At 44.5% G+C, this 19,577-nt stretch overlaps 1 protein-coding gene across 4 annotated transcripts in view; it reads left to right on the plus strand.

Moving 5' to 3' along the window:
• CNOT1 (CCR4-NOT transcription complex subunit 1) overlaps window positions 1-18,881 on the plus strand; it is a 61,762-nt gene extending 42,881 nt beyond the window's left edge. For 3 of the 4 annotated variants that reach the window (XM_077453672.1, XM_077453681.1, XM_077453689.1), the window contains 17 exons: window positions 837-941; window positions 1,149-1,268; window positions 1,358-1,552; window positions 10,109-10,251; window positions 10,401-10,509; window positions 10,593-10,762; window positions 11,163-11,394; window positions 11,477-11,725; window positions 12,009-12,172; window positions 12,252-12,369; window positions 12,446-12,547; window positions 12,651-12,824; window positions 13,025-13,174; window positions 16,778-16,958; window positions 17,367-17,499; window positions 17,652-17,786; window positions 17,899-18,881. In XM_077453672.1, coding sequence (XP_077309798.1) covers window positions 837-941; window positions 1,149-1,268; window positions 1,358-1,552; window positions 10,109-10,251; window positions 10,401-10,509; window positions 10,593-10,762; window positions 11,163-11,394; window positions 11,477-11,725; window positions 12,009-12,172; window positions 12,252-12,369; window positions 12,446-12,547; window positions 12,651-12,824; window positions 13,025-13,174; window positions 16,778-16,958; window positions 17,367-17,499; window positions 17,652-17,786; window positions 17,899-17,977 — 2,559 coding nt within the window. In that variant the 3' untranslated portion in view covers window positions 17,978-18,881. Of the gene's footprint in view, window positions 1-836; window positions 942-1,148; window positions 1,269-1,357; window positions 1,553-10,108; window positions 10,252-10,400; window positions 10,510-10,592; window positions 10,763-11,162; window positions 11,395-11,476; window positions 11,726-12,008; window positions 12,173-12,251; window positions 12,370-12,445; window positions 12,548-12,650; window positions 12,825-13,024; window positions 13,175-13,991; window positions 14,088-16,777; window positions 16,959-17,366; window positions 17,500-17,651; window positions 17,787-17,898 lie in introns of those variants that run through there. The other variant, XM_077453693.1, reaches the window with a different exon arrangement.
• The last annotated feature ends 696 nt before the right edge of the window (window positions 18,882-19,577 follow it).

Raw genomic sequence — 19,577 nt, forward strand, 5'->3', positions numbered from 1 at the left:
CAGAATCTCAGATATTTGTCGACATCAGTTGGCCGGAGGTGGACTTTAGGTAAGTGGTAGGGGGGCTGCTGCACACAGGCTTTTTATGTTAATGCATAGAATGCATTAAAATAAAAACATTCTGCCTTTACAACATCTTTTTTTAAGGTAAAAAAAAAAGGGGCCCCACTCCCGATCCAGCGCTGTGCATGACAGCGGAAGCTCTCCTGACACTGTAGCTCCCCACTGGGCAGATTAATAGCCGCAGGAGCAATTGTCTTCCGCTGCTGTCCGGAGAGAGCCCACACAAGTGTTGCCATAGGAAGCTGCTTCTTATGGGGACACTCGCCAAAGTGAAGAACCCTGTAGTGCTGGAGGGGGGACCCTAGAAGACTGCTCTGCAAAACCATTGCACAGAGCAGGTAAATATGACGTGTTCATTTTTATTAGAAAACAATAAGCTTTAAATATCACTTGAAAGTGTGGATTGCTTGGGAACTCTGTAAGGGATTTATTGGGGGGTGTGTGTGCACAAGCTAGAAAAGAGGTTGGCCACCATATGCAGTGTGTTCCCACTGCTCTCCCTAGTGCCAACATTTGGGTGTATTCAAGCTGTGTATCTCGCAAAAATGTTTGCTTTAATTTTGGATAGTGTGGATTGCTTGAGAACTCTGGGATTTAGTGTGTGTCCTTGCCGGGGGGGGGGGGGGGGCGGGTTTGGCTCTATCTACAAGGAGTAAGGCACTAAGGACAAAGGAAGTATTCTTGGCTGTTTTGATTCCCAGTCTTTTGCATGAGGAAAATATGAATGCTTCGTGTCTTCATTGCCTCACAGAATGATGTTTTTTATGTGGCAGGAATTTGAACTAAGGAAGCATGCCAGGCAGGAGGGACGGCGCTATTGTGATCCTGTTGTACTGACCTACCAGGCGGAGCGGATGCCGGAGCAGATCCGACTAAAGGTAATGCAGTGTGAGAGCTGGTTCTTGTCTGATACGGTCAGGTTTTTCATGTCCATGATGCATAAGGTCCGGGCTCTTGTGTCCCAGATGTATACAGAGACGGATGTTACCTGCAGTTTGTGTGGCTGTGAATAGTTTTGCCCTTGTCGCGATACAGTGATATATTCTGTAATTTAAGCCATTAACTTGACGTTTTATGCTCCCCAGGTCGGAGGTGTGGACCCCAAACAGCTGGCTGTTTATGAGGAATTTGCACGCAATGTTCCTGGCTTCCTTCCCACCAATGACTTGACTCAGCCCACGGGATTCCTGGCGCAACCCATGAAGGTGCCATTTATAATAGATTTAACCTTGCTCATCTATGGAGGAGGTTCCGCCTTCTATGGCTCATACTAACCACTTGGTGTTTGTTTCAGCAACAAGCCTGGGCCACAGATGACGTAGCACAGATTTATGACAAGTGTATCGCTGAACTGGAGCAACATCTTCACGCCATCCCACCCACACTTGCCATGAACCCGCAGTCTCAGGCTCTGCGAGGTCTGCTGGAAGCTGTGGCACTGGCCCGGAACACCAGGGATGCCATTGCTGCTCTGGGGCTGCTGCAAAAGGTGGGTGGCAACATTGGTACTATGGGTATAGATCTGAGAGGACTGTAGAGAACACTAGTGGTAGATCTGGGGTTTCCAAAGCGGTTTCTCAACTTTTTTTTTTTTTTTGTTTTTTTTTTTTTTGTTTTACAACCTTCTTAAAAGTTTGCGAAATTCTGAGGCACTCCAGCCTAGAATGTGTGTAAATGCTTCTTTAGGGAATGAGACTGGAGCTCCTGCAGTCTTCTGGAACCTGTGATGTCACAGAAGGGGGGGGGGGGGGGTGTGACAGGACATTGTTATGGCTGCGACCTGTCAAATCCAGGTACCCCCCCCCCCCAAACAAACTGAAGTTCTGCTTTACTAATCTTCCGCAGTTGTTTTAGTCTAATTTTTAGTCGACTGACTCTCATTTTAGTCGACTGACTCTCATTTTAGTCGACTGACTCTCATTTTAGTCGACTGACTCTCATTTTAGTCGACTGACTCTCATTTTAGTCGACTGACTCTCATTTTAGTCGACTGACTCTCATTTTAGTCGACTGACTCTCATTTTAGTCGACTGACTCTCATTTTAGTCGACTGACTCTCATTTTAGTCGACTGACTCTCATTTTAGTCGACTGACTCTCATTTTAGTCGACTGACTCTCATTTTAGTCGACTGACTCTCATTTTAGTCGACTGAAATCAAATCGGTGTAATTAAATTGTAATGCATTAGTTAACATTTCTCTACAACTTTCAAACTCCTTATGTACTCCAGTGAAAAATCTCATGTTTTGGGTTAGAGGTATAAACATGCACTACAGACCAATGTTAATTTTTTAAGTCAAATTTCAATTTAGTCTTAATCTTTAGTCTTAACTAAAATTCCATTTTAATTTTAGTCTTTTGACTAAAATTGTATTTTTATTGTGTTTTTAGTGGTATTTTAGTTGACCAAAATAGTATTAATTTAGTCGACTAAATGAACACTGGTATAGGGTTGAGTCTTCTGGGAGGGGACTGTAAAGAGAAATATGGCTATAGATCGGAGAATGAAAGCTCGCACACAAAAGGAGATGCTACTTTTTATCTTTTGTTGGGAAGAATTACTTTATGCCTTGTGGTAGTTTGTGTAATGAGCATATTACATTTCTGGGCCAGGGGCTACAATACTTGTAAATCCCCAAATCCTTTTCTAGTTGTGTGCAATTTTTTTTTTTTTTGGAAGGCTTATTTTTACCATGAGTTAGTCTCTCTCTCTCTCTCAGTCTCTCTCTCTCAGTCTCTCTCTCTGTCTCTCTCTCTCAGTCTCTCTCTCTCAGTCTCTCTCTCTCTCTCTCTCTCTCTCTCTCTCTCTCTCTCTCTCTCTCTCTCTCTCTCTCTCTCTCTCTCTCTCTCTCTCTCTCTCCCGCTCATTTCCCTGCATTCATTTGTTCTTTGTCTCTGCTCCTCCCACAATGCCATAGTTCTTGCAGTTGGAGCACAGAAATCCATAGGCTTGGGTTATATTGCTGCTTATAGGAGCATTTAGACACTGGCAAAGAAATGTATAAAAGCCCCCTGATCATGCTGGACTGAATGATTACAGGACTGATTTTTGCATGTGACCTTTGGCTCTGCATTGTGCCACTTTCTAAACCTTTTAATTTACTGGTAGCCATGGAGTGCTTTTTCAGGCTCTGAGCTGTCACACGGGCCCAGATTGTGACCAGATCTTTAACCACCTCCCACCCGACCAATGCACATATACGGCCGGGTGGGAGCCGTCTACTTCTGATAGGACGTTCAGGAACGTCCTTCAGAAGGAGCGGGATCGTGCCCTCGCAGCGGCGCGATCCCGATGTGCTTGTGTCACCCGGACACGGCGCATCTCAGATCGGCAGGAGGGCTCTGTGATTGGCCCTCCTGATCACATGACGGCCGTGTCCAATCACGGCCGCCATGTGATGTAAACAAACAGCCGGTTGCTAGGCAATCGGCTCCTCACACAATCATCGCTGAGGAGAGGAGAGCAGATCACTGCAGCCAGCTGATGATCAGTGAGTATGAGCTGTTTTTACAGCTTTCTACTCACTGATCATCAGTCTAGTGTAAACACACAACACACCACACAGTATAAACACAATGTCCCCAAATAATAAAAACACATGTCCCTAATAAAAATATGTCCCACTAAAATCACATGTCCCAATGTTTATCTGCACACATATGTACGTGATCACCTGCACACATATGTACATGATCATTTGTGTACATATGTCCGTGATCACACAAACCAATTATACACATAACGGAATTTTTTTTACCAAAAACACGTAGCCGAATACATTTTGGCTTAAATGTATGACTAAATTTGATTTTATTGGATTTCTTTTAAAATGGAAAAGAAAATATTGTTTTTTTTTTTCCCCAAATTTCCGCTTTTTTGCTCTTATATCGCAAAAAATAAAAAACGGAGTCGTGAATAAATACCACCAAAATAAAGCTCTATTTGTGCGAACAAAATGATAAAAATTTCATTGGGGTACAGTGTAGCATGACCGCGCAATTGTCACTGAAAGCGCTAGAGCGATGAAAGCTGAAAATTGGTCTGGGAAGGAAGGTGTTTAAGTGCCCAGTATTGTAGTGGTTAAAGACTTACCAGGATTAGACCCTGCAGACTGAGCACTGGGAGTTGCTAGGATCCTTGGGCGTTATTTGAAATTCTCTTTTCTGCTGGTATACCTCAGAAGGACTTAATTCTGAGTGGAGGTGTGCATCTTCACTGGTCTCTAGCTTAGATTGCAATTATCCTGTCTTCGATTCTGCGATGCATTACAATTACTGCCAATGGTTTTCATCAAAAAATTCATGCAGTCAGAACTTTTATTTTTTTTTTTTTTTTTTTTTTATATCTTCTCTTTAAATGAAGAAAATTCCACTCCCTGCATGTAGCAAAGTCTGATCACCGCAGACAACAGTATTTAGAACGGTGAATACCTAATGGCACAGCCCCCCTGCACTCCTAGGAGACCCCTGCCAGCATTCTCTAAAGCTTTTAAATGGTTCCCTACCGGCGCACGCCAACATGTCAGCAGAATGGCACGGCTGGGCAAATGGGCGTACCTGTACGTCCCTTTGAATTTGCCGCTGTGCCATCACGTGCATGCCGTCCGTGAGTCGGGTCAGTCTGCGAGGATATCCCCATGATTGTCTCACGGAGAGGAAGAATTTGCAGATGCTAATGTAAACGTGCGTCTCCCCGTGCTGCCTAGTGAGGGTGTCACTGATCAAAGCTCCCTGTGATCGGGAGCTATGATCAGTGATGCCACAGCTAGCCCACACACTTAACCCTTACAGCGCCACCTAGTGTTAACCCCTTCACTGTCAGTCACATTTACACAGAATCAACTAAACACTAACTTTTGCGCAAACCAATCAAGCGCTTATTGCGTTTTTTGTTTTCCAAAAATATGTAGAATACCTATCCCCAAAAACATTAAAAATTTTTTTTTTTAAATGTTTTTGGGGGATATGTATTCTGCTACATATATTTGGAAAAAACACGCAATAAGCGCTTGATTGGTTTGCGCAAAAGTTATAGTGTTGAGTTGATTACTGTGTTCTCAGTTTAGGTCGATATTTGTTATAGCAAAAAAAAGCGTGTTTTTCAAAATTGACACTTTTTTTTTTTGTGCAAAAAAAAAAAAAAAAAAAAAAAACTGTAGAGGTGATCAAATGCCACCAAAGCTCCTATTTGTAGGAAAAAGTCAATTTTGTTTGGCAGCCATGTTGCACGACCGCTCAATTGTCAGTTGAAAGCGACAGTGCTCAATCTCAAAGTGCTCTGGTCTCTGGCGAGCAAAATGGTCTGGGGCTTAAGTGGTTAAAAAATAAAATAATAATCACTGACAACTTCTCATAGATCCTTTCTACACGGTGCCAGTGTCATTGTAAACCGATGCCTGCAATTGTGTGTGTGTGTGTGCGTTTTAGAATATACGTTGGCAGGGCTGTCCCAGGAGGGGCGGCAGGCATGACATCTGTTGAGTCACGATTCAGGCATTCTCTGCATAGATGCAGAATTGCGATTCAATAATTTTCACCCCCCTAATGCTGAGGGACTGAGCGCGGTCTTCATTGAGTGCAGTGATGCACACTCTGAACTCTCCCACTATTCAGTGTTGAAGTGCCTTCCTGCTGCTTCTCCTGACTGCTAGTGACATGTGAACCTGGCCTTGTACTATGAAATACATTGCCCTTGGCTCTCTTGTGCAATATCCCAGGTCCTATGAGAACAATCCTGACAAATGGAAGGCCCGACACTGATAGCCTGGAATTCGGCTCTGAGTCTTTCACCCTCAGAGTTCTCTGGGTGTGTCGTTTCCCCGCCCCCCCCCCCCCTCCTCCTCAGTTCTATTCTGGTCGGACTTCACTATGGTTGTGTGGGGTTTTACAGGTCAGATTGTTTGCGGACTTTACCCATAGATGTTTAGAATTATACAAGTGTACATGCCTTCCCCCTTATCACATCTGCCCATGGCCTTCTGAGTCTTCAGTCCATAGTGTTACTAAACCCACAGCCGTAAAACCTGTCTGTATATGCAGCATAGCATGCTTGTTATACTCACTGTTAAACTCAAGGGGTTAATCCTCTGCATTGTGTAAAAATGGCTGTTTTATCCTGTATGCACAGATCCTTCTCTCCTGCACTATCTGGGGAAAGCCAGCTAATGCAGGCAGGGTAGCCAACCTACACATGCTCAGTTGTGTGTGTGTGTGTGTGTTTGTTTTTATTTTTTTGGAGAATATTTCCTTGTTGAGGTGAACTAGCCAGGTCAAATGATATTGGCATTACGCATGCGGGCGTGTATACAGGCTGAAGTGTAATTCTCCACCTTCCTGAACTCTGCACTGGAGAAACTGCAGTCTATCACTGATGGTGATATACAGAACAGCCAAAAAGGTGTACATAGTGGCAGTATTTTAATGTAAAAAGATTTATAAGCTGTGTACTCTGTGGGGGGCAGATGAACCATTTTTTTTACTGGGTTTAGTAACACTTTTTAATGGATGTCAATACACCTGAGGAGTTGCAGCCTGCTATTACTCCTAGTCTTAAAGTGGTTGAAAACCCTTACAAACCACTTTGACCTACAGGTAAGCCTAGATTAAGGCTTACCTGTAGGCCCAAGAAATATCTCCTAAACCTATACGGTTTAGGAGATATTTACCTGAAGACAGCCACCGCTTTCTGCGGCGCACTGGGTAAGCCGCAGATCACGGCGATATGCCGCGAGTGTTGGCTCCCGTGCGCATGCGCGGGAGTGACGAATCACAGCACCGGAGCAGCAAGACCCACAAAGATGGACGCTCGGAACTACAGGGGACAGCGGTGATTTCGCTGGCTCCTGTGTCAGGTAAGTGACACATGGACTACTATGCGATGCATAGTAGTCCATTATGCTTTACCTTTGCAGGGAATCGGAGGAAGTAAACTCATCAGGGTTTACTTCCTCTTTAAAGCAGTATTAAACCCAAAAGCAAACCTTTTTATTATATTGCATCTTACCAATTCCAGATGTGATCTGTAGTATGTTTTTTTTTTTTTTTTTTTTTTTTTCATCTGGTAATCCAGTCGGCAAAGAGAACAGGGTACCATCTCTAAGTGTACAGGATTTATTAGTCTAGTGAAAAGGAATAAAATGCTTTCGCTGTATATCCTCAGTCAAGCCTTCTGTGGTGCCATGGGGTAGTGCAGCGTTTATCAGGAATGTGGATGGAAGGTGCAGAGCTGCACCAGGAAGCTGCTGTTTATATTACTGATGCTGTCATCTAGTGTGGAACGTTGGCAGGTTTGGCTGTAGCTCGGCCGGCCATATACCAGCAGTTTCCTGGCGCAGCTGTGCGCCTTCCTGCCAAACTCTGCATTACCACATGGCTCCATGGAGGGCTGGACTCTGATATTGAGTTTGCACTCGTAAGGAGAATATTTTAACCCTTTTTCCTCTTGTTTTTAATCCTCTACACCTGGATGTTGGCGTTCTCTTTACATGCGTGCAATAGGTTACTGAAGACCAGTGGTCTCCAAACTGGCCCGCAGGCCGGATCTGACCCTTTTGCTTGCCTTTATCTGGCCTTTGGGGCACTCTTCCTCCTCCTGACGCCAACTATGAAACCCTCTCTGCTGGCCGCCCAAGGTGGGGCCCTCTTCGACTGCCCAGGACTAAAGTCTGGAGTAAACATGGTCCCTTTTTTATTTTATTTTATTTTTTTAGAAAGTTTGCAGACCCCTGTGCAAGACCATTTTAGAGGAGCTGCAAATAGATATTTTTCTAAGTAAGCATTATGGCTTGATCAACATAGCACCATAGTTTCATATTTTTAATCCAGCCAGGAAGTCTGTTGCTTTTTAGCAGTATGTATCGGTTTACAAAGCGGAAAAAAACAACTTTACACTGGCGAGGTGATTTAAAATGGTTGGCTTTTATTTATTCATGCAAAACCTTGATCTCAAAAGTGAGCTATAGCTTGGCTTCAAGTCTGCTGTGCCTCCTATACTTGTTCCTCCATTGTTGTCTCTCTAATACAGGAGGTTTATTACCAGATCACCCATGCAGCCACCATATCTGTCTGGTCAGCTGCGATATAATGCCTTTTTGGTTTTGGGTTTAATACGGCTTTTAAAAAGCCCATCTCGGCTTGTATCTCGTGGTAGCTTGAGGATTAACCTGCAGCTTTCACCAAAGCTGTTCACAGCCTAGGCTCTTCCAGTGGTACACGTTTCTGCTGCACCCGCTGTGTCCAGTAGATCTTCCTGGCGAACCCTTTCAAATCTGTTCAGTCCTCCCAAACAGGTGGCAGCCCTGCACCCAGTTAGACTTTTGTTAGGCGAAAAGTCCCTGCTGTGGATCTAGCAGTCTTGACCAAAGCTTTGGCAATACTGTGGCAGATGCACCTGTGTTTTAAGGACACCGTCGACAAGCAGTTGGGGGTGCTTTGTAAAACGCTTTTCTCTATGGCCCTTCCCCTGCCGTCTGCCAGACTTTACTGCCTAGGTCTCAAGGTACAGTGTCTCCCTTTAGCTGCCATAGACACCCTTTAGAAAGCTTGTCACCAGTGGCATGAATACTTGTCTGCCCCTACAGCATAGGACTCACCCCGGGGGGTTATTTCCTCCCTGGAGGCCAAAAGTAGTTTGTTTGCTCCAAGTTACCATCCAAAGCCAAGCCCGGTCTCATGTTATCATGCATTTTGTATTTCTTTTATGCAAATGTTGAGGTATGCTGGGAGTAGAAAGTGTTATACAGGGTTGGCTCTTTATTTATTTTCTTTGGACAATTTCCAAATCCCCCACTGTAGGTGACAAGTCTGTAAATTTTGCTGTGTCTCTCAGTGCACTTCCAAAAATTTTATGGTGGATACAAAAATCCTGTTTTCTCACTGTTTGGGATCCCAAGAAAAGTTTATTTAAACTTACCAACACCTTTTTTTTTTTTTTTTTTTTTTTTTTTTTTTTTTCTTTTGAACCTAAGGATATATTAAAAAAAAATAAATAAAGGCCATTTAACCACTTTCCGACCGGACCAATTTGCTGGTCAAAGACCAGACCACTTTTTGCGATTCGGCACTGCGTCGCTTTAACTGACAATTGCGCGGTCGTGCGACATGGCTCCCAAACAAAATTGACGTCCTTTTTTTTCCCACAAATAGAGCTTTCTTTTGGTGGTATTTGATCACCCCTGCGGTTTTTATTTTTTGCGCTATAAACAAAAATAGAGCGACAATTTTGAAAAAAACGCATTATTTTTTACTTTGTTATAAATATCCCCCAAAAATATATAAACATTTTTTTCCCTCAGTTTAGGCCGATACGTATTCTTCATATTTTTGGTAAAAATCGCAATAAGCGATTATTGATTGGTTTGCGCAAAAGTTATAGCGTTTACAAAATAGGGATAGTTTTATAGCATTTTATTAATAATTTTTTTTTTTTTATATATTATTGTGACTTCGACATTGTGGGGGACCCATCGGACATTTTTGACACATTTTTGACACATTTTTGGGACCGTTGTCATTTATACAGTAATCACTGCTATATAAATGCAGTGATTCCTGTGTAAATGACACTGGCAGTGAAAGGGTTAACCAGTGGGTGGCAGTGTAGGGGGTAAGTGTTCCTAGGGGTGTGTTACTAACTGTGGGGGGGGTTGGGCTTTCATTTAGTGAACACTGATCTCTGCTCCAATCACATGGAGCAGAGATCAGCTTCACTAGTTGCTAGGCAGAATGGAGAAATGCTGTTTACTCGGCATTTCCTCCATTCGGCCGCTCCGTGAGATGATCGCGGCGATCGAGTCCGCGGGTCAAGCGACCGGACTCACGGGGGTCCCGACCAGCGTGGGAGCGTGCCGCCGCGCTCCCGATGGCAGGGCGGCATTGAATATTGGACGTACCTGTACGCCAATATGCCTGCCCGTGCCATTCTGTCGACGTACATCGTCGTGCGCTGGTCAGGAAGTGGTTAACTTTCTCCAGGGAGGTGCATCCGCCAGCAGTTGTGCATTATGGGGACATCTATCACTGATTTCTTCTCTCTTCTCTCCTCAGGCTGTGGAAGGACTGTTGGATGCCACTAGTGGTGCTGACGCAGACCTTCTGCTCAGATATCGGGAATGCCATTTGCTTGTCCTGAAAGCTCTGCAGGACAGCCGGGCCTACGGTTCTCCTTGGTGCAACAAGCAGATCACCAGGTAGGTACTAAGACTGGGAAGGGGGAAGGCCAGTGATTCGGGGAGGAGTGTACTGTGACGTGGGGCGGGGTAGGAATATGTGTTCTGGGTAAATGCAGCATGATGTGGTGGAGATATATCTACACCACCTTTACCGTCTTGTCTGGCAGATGTCTGATTGAGTGTCGGGATGAGTACAAGTACAATGTGGAGGCTGTAGAGCTTCTGATTAGAAACCATCTCGTCAACATGCAGCAGTATGATGTCCATCTGGCACAGGTAAGCTTCTGGCGTGCCTTGTCTACTGTTCCTGTCTCATAACTTGTTAGCCGATCCACTCATAACCTGCATCCTCTCTGCAGTCAATGGAGAACGGGCTCAACTATATGGCAGTGGCCTTCGCTATGCAGCTTGTGAAGATCTTACTTGTGGATGAGCGCAGCGTGAGTCACGTGACGGAGGCAGAGTTTTTCCACACCATAGAAACTCTTATGCGTATCAATGCGCACTCAAGGGGCAATGCCCCTGAAGGGTGAGTTACAAGTTTGGTCAGACCCCTGGCAGGATTTACTGAGGACTTGAGAGGACCATACAGTTATATGCACCATTTTTTAAACCTGTGTTCTGTTCTGGGCAGAGGTTACGCTGTGGTGCAAGAGGAAATAAATAACCCGTACTCAACCTCATGCCTGTCCTGTGCGCAGCGTTTAGTGAGTGTGGGTTGTACAGTCCCAGGGGCAGTCAGTGCTGACAGTCCCAGTTGTAGGCTCTGATCCACTCAGTGGTGATGGCTGCAGTATGTTGGTGTATGTGTATTGAATGACTGTACTTTGAGTCCAAGGGACAGTAACCGTTGGGCTATGATGCTGCCTACAGGGGTTTGTCTGGACTTTACATCCTCATTCTGTCATACCTCTCTTCTCCCATTTCAGACTTCCACAGCTGATGGATGTGCTCCGCTCTAATTTCGAGGCCATGATTGAACGGGCCCAGGGTGGGCCAAACTTCATGATGCATTCTGGAATATCCCAAGCATCTGAGTATGACGATCCTCCAGGACTCCGGGAAAAGGCAGAGTATCTTCTGAGAGAATGGGTCAATCTGTATCACTCGGCTGCTGCCGGGCGGGACAGTACAAAGGCCTTTTCTGCATTTGTTGGGCAGGTGAGTTGCAGTGTCTGGATTGACTTCCCCATCCTGTGTCCTAGAAGGGAAATTGTCTCACTGTATCCTTCTCATTGGTCAGATGCACCAGCAAGGAATCCTAAAGACAGATGACCTCATCACCCGGTTCTTCCGCTTGTGTACAGAGATGTGTGTGGAAATAAGCTACCGTGCTCAGGCTGAGCAGCAGCACAATCCAGCCGCCAACCCCACGATGATCCGGGCGAAGTGCTACCATAACTTGGACGCCTTTGTCAGGCTGATCGCTCTGTTAGTCAAACACTCTGGAGAAGCCACCAATACAGTCACCAAGATCAATCTTCTCAACAAAGTGAGGCCCTGTCCTCCGTTCGGAGGGTGCTGATTTGGTGTTCTTTCATGGTCTCGTTATTCTAGTTGGGGGTATTGACCATTTGTGTTGTGCCAGGTTTTCAGTTATGTAGTGCTAGTACTGACCTCCTGTGTTATGTATATGTTGTGTATGTATAGTTGCCCTCCTTGTCTTTTGTGGCATCCTCACAGTATTGTAGTCCTAGTACTGACCTCTTATGTTGGGTGCCAGGTTTTTAGTATGGAAGTTGGGGAGGGTACTGAAATCCTGTGTTGTGTTCCAGGTTCTTGGTATTGTAGTGGGAGTTCTGCTCCAGGATCATGAAGTGAGGCAGAGTGAGTTCCAGCAGCTTCCATACCATCGCATCTTCATTATGCTGCTGCTGGAGTTGAATGCACCAGAACATGTGTTGGAGACTATCAACTTCCAGACCCTCACTGCCTTCTGGTAAGTCCTATAGCCAAGTTCTGCTAACCTGTAGGTTGTTTATAGACATCCGGTGACCACCTCACGGCTTTTCTTCCAGCAACACCTTCCACATTCTCCGGCCCACCAAAGCATCCGGCTTCGTCTACGCATGGCTAGAGCTGATTTCCCACCGTATCTTTATTGCACGGATGTTGGCACACACTCCCCAGCAGAAGGTTGGTGATTTGTTGTTCAGGTGTATGTTCATATGGTTCGCTAAGAGTTTGTGTCACTAACTTGTGTCTCTGGTAGGGGTGGCCAATGTATGCCCAACTACTGATTGACCTCTTCAAATATCTGGCCCCATTTCTCCGAAATGTGGAACTCACCAAACCTATGCAAATTCTGTACAAGGTAAGTTGCAGAAAATTTCACCTGGCTTCTTGTCGCCAAACCCCCCCTCCCCCCCCTTAATGTCTCCAGGAAGACCAGATATTTATTCTGCTTTGTATTACAGGGCACGCTGCGTGTGCTGCTGGTTCTGCTCCATGACTTCCCAGAGTTCCTTTGTGACTATCACTATGGCTTCTGTGACGTCATCCCACCTAATTGCATCCAGCTGAGGAATCTAATCCTGAGTGCCTTCCCCCGAAACATGAGACTTCCGGACCCCTTCACCCCCAACCTCAAGGTACCAGTCACATGAAGGGTCTGCTCTGCACCATTTTTAAGCTATTGTGCTGTAGAGTGGTTATGCTGTGGCTCTACAGAAACTTGTGTCCCTATTATCTTCTCCTGTGCGTATGAAGGGCTTCTATGGGTGGATCGAAGGACTTTTGGATTTGCAGAAGGGTGTTTGTTTGATTGGCCATTCGTTCTTGCTTCTCTTAGGTGGACATGTTGAGTGAGATTAACATCGCTCCCAGAATCCTCACAAACTTCACCGGAGTGATGCCACCGCAGTTCAAGAAAGACCTGGACTCCTACTTGAAGACCCGCTCACCAGTGACCTTCCTGTCGGAGCTACGCAGCAATTTGCAGGTTGGTGTTTGGCGTGTGGCATAAATATTGGGAGGGATGGGGGTGTGGATATTTGGAGGGACAAAGGTATACAGTTGTGTTTTAAAAAAAAAAAAAAGGCAATCCAACATCACTAATCTGATCACTGTTTTTGATATAAATTATATTACTACATGGCAAATTTATTAGTAGGTATAGTAGAGTACTAGAAAACCCAACAGTCATAATGTGTTTGCTGCTGATTCTGTGTAATTGACTCGTTAGTTGAATTAGTGGGTGTGTTCAAAATAATAACGTGGAGTTGAATTGGTGAGGTCGTTCAGTCTGTGAAAAAAAAGGGCGTTATCTTAGGGCAGCAACTAATGATTATTTTCATAATCAATTAGTTGGACGATTTTTATTTCAATTTAATTGGCTAAATACTTCCAAGTTTGTATAATTAACCAAAAAAAGATCCTGTTCCCTTTTAAAGCATGTTATACAGCACAGTGTTTGTGCTGTGTAACTTGGCCCCCTGTATCACCTAAAATACCTGGCTGAATCCTACCTGTCTATGGCATCCCCCTCTGTAAACTGACCATGGTATAAGATGGCTGCTGAGCCCTGACACCGTGTTATGTTTACGTGCCTCTGACACCTGCAGCCCTGATCGCCTGTGTCTGTCGTTCTGTCCACTCCACGATCCTATCCTGCTGCAATCCAATCTATACTATTATGCCACCCCCTTCTGTTATATAACACTGTGTCCCTGTGCTGTATAAAATAAAAATGCAGATTATACCGTATATCAGAGCGGCTTGCGTGACTCCTCTGATCTCTCTCCTCCCCTCCTCCCCAGCTGACGTCAGCGGCAGTGCTCGGCCCCGCCCACTATAGCTGTCAGCCGGAAAGCGCAGAGGAGTCACATGAGCGTTGGGAGCTGCTCTGATATACGGTATAATGGGCTTTTGGGGTGTTTGTTTTTTTTTTTTTTGTGTTTTGGTATTTTGCCTTTTTTTATTTTTTTATATTTTTTTTTCATACAGCACAAGGGACACATAGCATTGTATAACAGAGGATGGCATGATCATATTATAGTGGGTTAACCAGTTTGTGTTAAAGTTTAAACTTTTTTATTTTTTATTTTTTTTTTTTTTTATTTATGTTTTTATATATATCCAGCTATATGGTTGGGACAAAATATCTAATCCGTTCTGAGAATAAGTGACAGAAGAGATGTGTATATACTAATGGAGGTAGAATCTGGTACACATCAGACTCGGCGATCTAAGCTTTTATTTAAAGGGGGGAATTTTTATTTATTTTTTTAGACCTAAAACACTCTTGCAGTTTTTCAGACAGGCATATAAAATATTTTGGATGACACGCCCTTGTCAAAAGCGGGTAGCTTGAAACAAGTGTTCTACTGAAACGCAACACATTTATATGCCTATCATAGCAAGTGAGGACTAGCGCCTTCAGGTCTGCTGTAGTTAGCCATAACGGACATTGCCTGGTCTTCTCACACTATTGGTTAACGCATTTCAAGGAAAAACCCTCCATCAGAGCCCCCTCTGGTGCTTCTGGCTCCTCCATTCAGAGTGCCCCTGTAGCAAGGTAAAAAAATAAATAAATAAATCTGCCTTTTTAGAATGACTTGCTTCCTTCTGCTGCCCAGGACTACATGTCTCAAACATATTGCTCCTCACATTCTCATGTTTTTCAGGCACTTGTTGACTTGTATTTATGATGTGCTGAGCTATATATCCTGATATGTAAGCAAATGATGCATTCTGTATGCAGACCAAGTAATAGATTATGAAAATAGTTGTCAACTATTTTTATAATCGATTACATTGGTTAGTTTCAGCCCTACCGTATTTAAAGTAGACCTCCTAGGCAAAACTTTTTTTGTCTATTTTGTGTAGAGTAAGGGAGGGTTATTATAACCCCTGTCAGATTATTATTATTATTATTATTATTATATTTTTTTTTTTTTTTGCCATCTGTGTCTCATTGCGTAGATTTCCTCTCCTGTCCCATAGCCAAATGGGAAGTGAGGGCAAATCACTGCAAATTGAGGGAATTCCTTGGGGACCCCCATGTCACAAGGACTAGTGTCCCCATTGGAAGATTTCCCCTTAATTTTCTGGGAACAACCCAAAATTTGGGCTTTTCTTTTGCTTTAAATGATTATGGTAAAGAGGACAAATAGGATAAATAGGTGAAATGGCGAAGACTCGGCCAATCAGCTCCAGGGTGATGAAAGAAGGTGTAGTGTTACCTGTAAGCACTTTGACAATTAAATGCCTATGTGAAGCCAAAGTCCCACTGCTAAAAAAAAAAAAAAAGTGCTGAAGGAAGTACAATTTGCAGAAGAACACATTGACTGGACTGATGAAAACAAGTTTGGGTGTGGTCTTTTTTTTTTTTTCACGGATGCCAGAAGCTGGTTGATTCCATGCAACACAGATGTAAAGACTCCTCCCCTCCCTTCTTCAGGGCTGCTGCTCTGTGCTATGATGGATTGGGATGTGAACAAGATGGCGCATCTGACACTTCGTTTGGGACAATTGCAGTATTCTCTGGCAGTGCAGCCTGGAGAGATGTAGTTGGTGCCACTGGAGTTTGACTAACCATGCCCACCTGTCAGTCCAAATCAAAGTCTAATTCAAACTCCAGTGTAGCCACCTGTCCTGTTGTGGTCTGTTGCTGCATCAGTGACAGGCTATGTATGTTGTACCCTGGTGTGGTCTGTTGCTGCATCAGAAGTTCTGCCCCTACGTGGGTAATGTTTGGCCCCTGTGTGGGCAACACTGTGTGCTATTAAAAAATCAAATAAAAAAAAGTAAAAAAAAAAACTCCAGTGGAGCCAACTCTCTACATGCTGCACCGCTAGAGAATATCACAATCCTCCCGTACCCAGTGTCAGATGCACTATCTTGTTTACATCCCAATGCATCATGGCATAGAACAGCAGCCCTGAAGAAGGGGGTGGGGGAGTCTTCGTTCCCCTGATATGTGTTGGTTTTATCAATAAACGCCTATTCCCCTTTTTATTTACTTCTGATTGGATACTGGGCACTCCTTTTACCTATCCTCACAAGTTTATCCGGAAACTACCTTGAGGCCGTACCCAGAGCTATCAGCCCAAGCCCTCAAAATGGGCCCACTGCCACCTTTCTGCCATTCAGGCTGGATTCTCCGGGAGCGAACTTTCCCAATATGCCCCCACCATCACTCACTCGCAGACCTTTAACTGAGCAAGTTGGTCCAATGAGTCTTCCGCCTCTAAGAGCTACTCATGTTTTGATTTGGAATAGATTGTGCAATGTTCCCAATGCATTTGCATGTGAGGAAAGAAAATCTATTATAAAGATTTTGAGCTTTAGCTCCTTTTTAAAACACAACTGTATGTGTGGAGGGACAGGGAATATGAGGGGTGGATATTTGAGGGATGGGAACTAGTATTTGGAGGAACAAGAAGAAAAACTGATATATTTGGGAGGGACTGGAAATGGGGATGGATGTGTGGAGGGATAGAAATGAGTGTGGCTATTTGGAGTGACTGACATTATGGGTGGATATTATGAAGCAAGGCGGGTGGTTACAGTTATCAAGTGTATTGTTCCGTTCCCTCTGCAGGTATCGAACGAGCCTGGGAACCGCTACAGCATTCAGCTCATCAATGCTTTGGTCCTTTACGTTGGCACACAGGCCATTGCACACATCCACAACAAAGGCAGCACGCCATCCATGAGCACTATCACCCACTCTGCCCACATGGACATCTTCCAGAACCTGGCGGTGGACCTGGACACTGAAGGTAATCTATCTTCACAACGTTTCTCCCATCATTATGGTGAGCAGGTTCCTTTACCACTTCAGCCCTGGAAGATTTACAACTCCCCCATCCCCCCCCCCATGACCTGTCCACTTTTTTGTGATGCGGCACTGTTACTTTAACTGGCAATTGCGTGTTTGTGCGACGCTGTACACAAGTTGATAGATTTTATTTTTACTCACAAAACAAAGTTTCTCTTGGTGGCCTTTTTATCACCTGTGTTTTGTTTGTTTTTTTTGCGCTATAAACGAAGACCAATTTTTGAAAACTTGACCCACCGCACAAAATCGCATACCTGTACATGATTTAGTGCTGGAGGGCTGCCTGACACAGTATATATGCATGGGGCGGTCCGTAAGTTGTAATGCTTAACATGTTTCTCCCGTGCAGGGCGCTACCTCTTCCTGAATGCTATTGCCAACCAGCTGCGGTACCCCAACAGCCACACGCACTACTTCAGCTGCACCATGCTGTACCTCTTTGCTGAGGCTAACACGGAGGCCATCCAAGAGCAGATCACTCGGTGAGATTTGATATAGAACTGTTAGATGACGTTGCTGGGGAAGGGGTGATATGTACAGTAGGTAGAGATATAATAACTTGGTGATACTTGGGGTATAAATCCTGTACCATGCTGTGGGACTTGTCTGTTAAGAACTGTTTTCTGCCATGTAGGGTCCTGTTGGAGCGACTGATAGTGAATAGACCACATCCGTGGGGTCTTCTCATAACTTTTATTGAGCTGATCAAAAATCCTGCTTTCAAATTCTGGAATCACGAATTTGTGCACTGCGCTCCGGAGATTGAGAAGTAAGTTTACCTTGCTATGTGGAAGCAGTTGCTGTTACTGGATGGGGGCGCAGGTGGCAGAGGGCACAGGCAGTAACCACTTATTTTTTTTATTTTATTTTTTGGTCTGCAGGTTGTTCCAGTCGGTGGCTCAGTGCTGTATGGGACAGAAGCAAGCTCAACAAGTGATGGAAGGTTCCGGTGCCAGCTAGGTGCCCACATTGCCCTCATGAACGGAGTGCTGGCCACACAAGCTGGCTGGAGCGGTATCTGCAATGTGAAGAGTTCGATTAATTTCCGCCCAGCATTGTCACCCCTCCGGTGACTCCCGATCGTTCTGCCCGGCATTGTCTGACATATCTTCCTGGTTCAGAGGGGACGAGACGAGCGCTGACATTTTGGATATTTTTTTTTTTTCCTTTTGCCCAAAAAATGGACTTTTGGCCAAACAAAAGTGTGAATATATATAATATTTTTTTCTTGATCTATTGTAAATACCGTTCTTCTGAAATGCAACTTAAAAAAAAACACAGCAAAAGCTTTTAGTCTTGGCTTTGTCTTTTCAGTGGAGTGAGACTGAGTGGGGGAGGGGAGGTGGCCATAAAATGAGCCCAGCCCAGGGGTGGAAAATTGGTGCATTCTTTGGCAGTGTATGAACTCGAGGGGGAGGTCTGGTTGGGTGGGGGGCACCAGCTTGGGCATAAAATGTATTTAAAGGTGTCCCCTGCCCCCCCCCCCTTAACTTTCTGCTGCTCCGTTTTTGTTTACAAACTTAGTTGCTTCTCCCGCGTTGCTGGTCGTGGTGAGATGTGTAGAGCCGTTTTTTGCTTGTAAAGAGACCTGAACACTATTTTCTGAGACTTGTACATTTTTGAGGCTTTTAGTTTGATTTCAGCGGAAGGAAGAGGAGCCATGATCGGCCCCTCTCTTCACTTTGTATAAAAGACACACACACACACACACAGATCCCTGGACCAATACGAGGCCGTTTTGTAAGATTTTTGGATGTTTTGTAAATGTATTGGTCCCGTGTTGTATTTTGTAGGCTTTCACTTCTCACTTGTATGTATGGATTCTGTAGTTACACATTAAAGTCTTCAGCTGCAGCACCGGCAATCTGTCCTCTTTCTTCTGTTGTGTATGTGACACGGGGGGAGAGCAGTGCCGTGCCCGTCATCTGTCTGGCGTCCATTTTAATAAGATGCCCTTTAAATTGTTAGTGGGACTTTAAAGGTATCAAACAGACGTATCAACACATTGATTAAGATAATATTCATCAGTCTATTACACATAACTATATTTGTTGTGTTTGGCTGTGTGGGGTTGGGGTTTTTTTTTTATTTTTATTTTTTATTTTTTTTTATCTGAATCACTAAGTGCAAAAGATCTACTTGCTCAAAGCCTACTGCATTATACTTTACATCATATATGTGATTTAAAGAAATAATCCTCATCTTTGAAGGGAATCTCTAATATAGATGTTTTAGAGAAGTGTATTAAAGTTGTTGTAAACCCTTACCGTGTAGGTTTAGGAGATATTTCTTGGACCTACAGGTAAGCCTTAATCTAGGCTTACCTGTAGGTCTAAGAAATATCTCCTAAACCTACACGGTTTAGGAGATATTTGCCGAAAGACAGGCACCGCTGTCTACGGTGCGCAGGTGCACTGAGCGCGCCGCAGTCAACGGCGATATGCCGCGAGTGGCGGCTCGCATGCGTGGGAGTGACGTCATCGCGGCTTCGCTGAATGACATCGGCGAGACCCACCGAGATGGATGCGCCGGACTACAGGGGACAGCGGTGACTTCGCTG

This window comes from Lithobates pipiens, unplaced genomic scaffold (genome assembly GCF_037356315.1).
Source record: "Lithobates pipiens isolate NorthernLeopardFrog02 unplaced genomic scaffold, aLitPip1_a1.2 Scaffold_10, whole genome shotgun sequence".
Taxonomy (NCBI): Eukaryota; Metazoa; Chordata; class Amphibia; order Anura; family Ranidae; genus Lithobates; species Lithobates pipiens.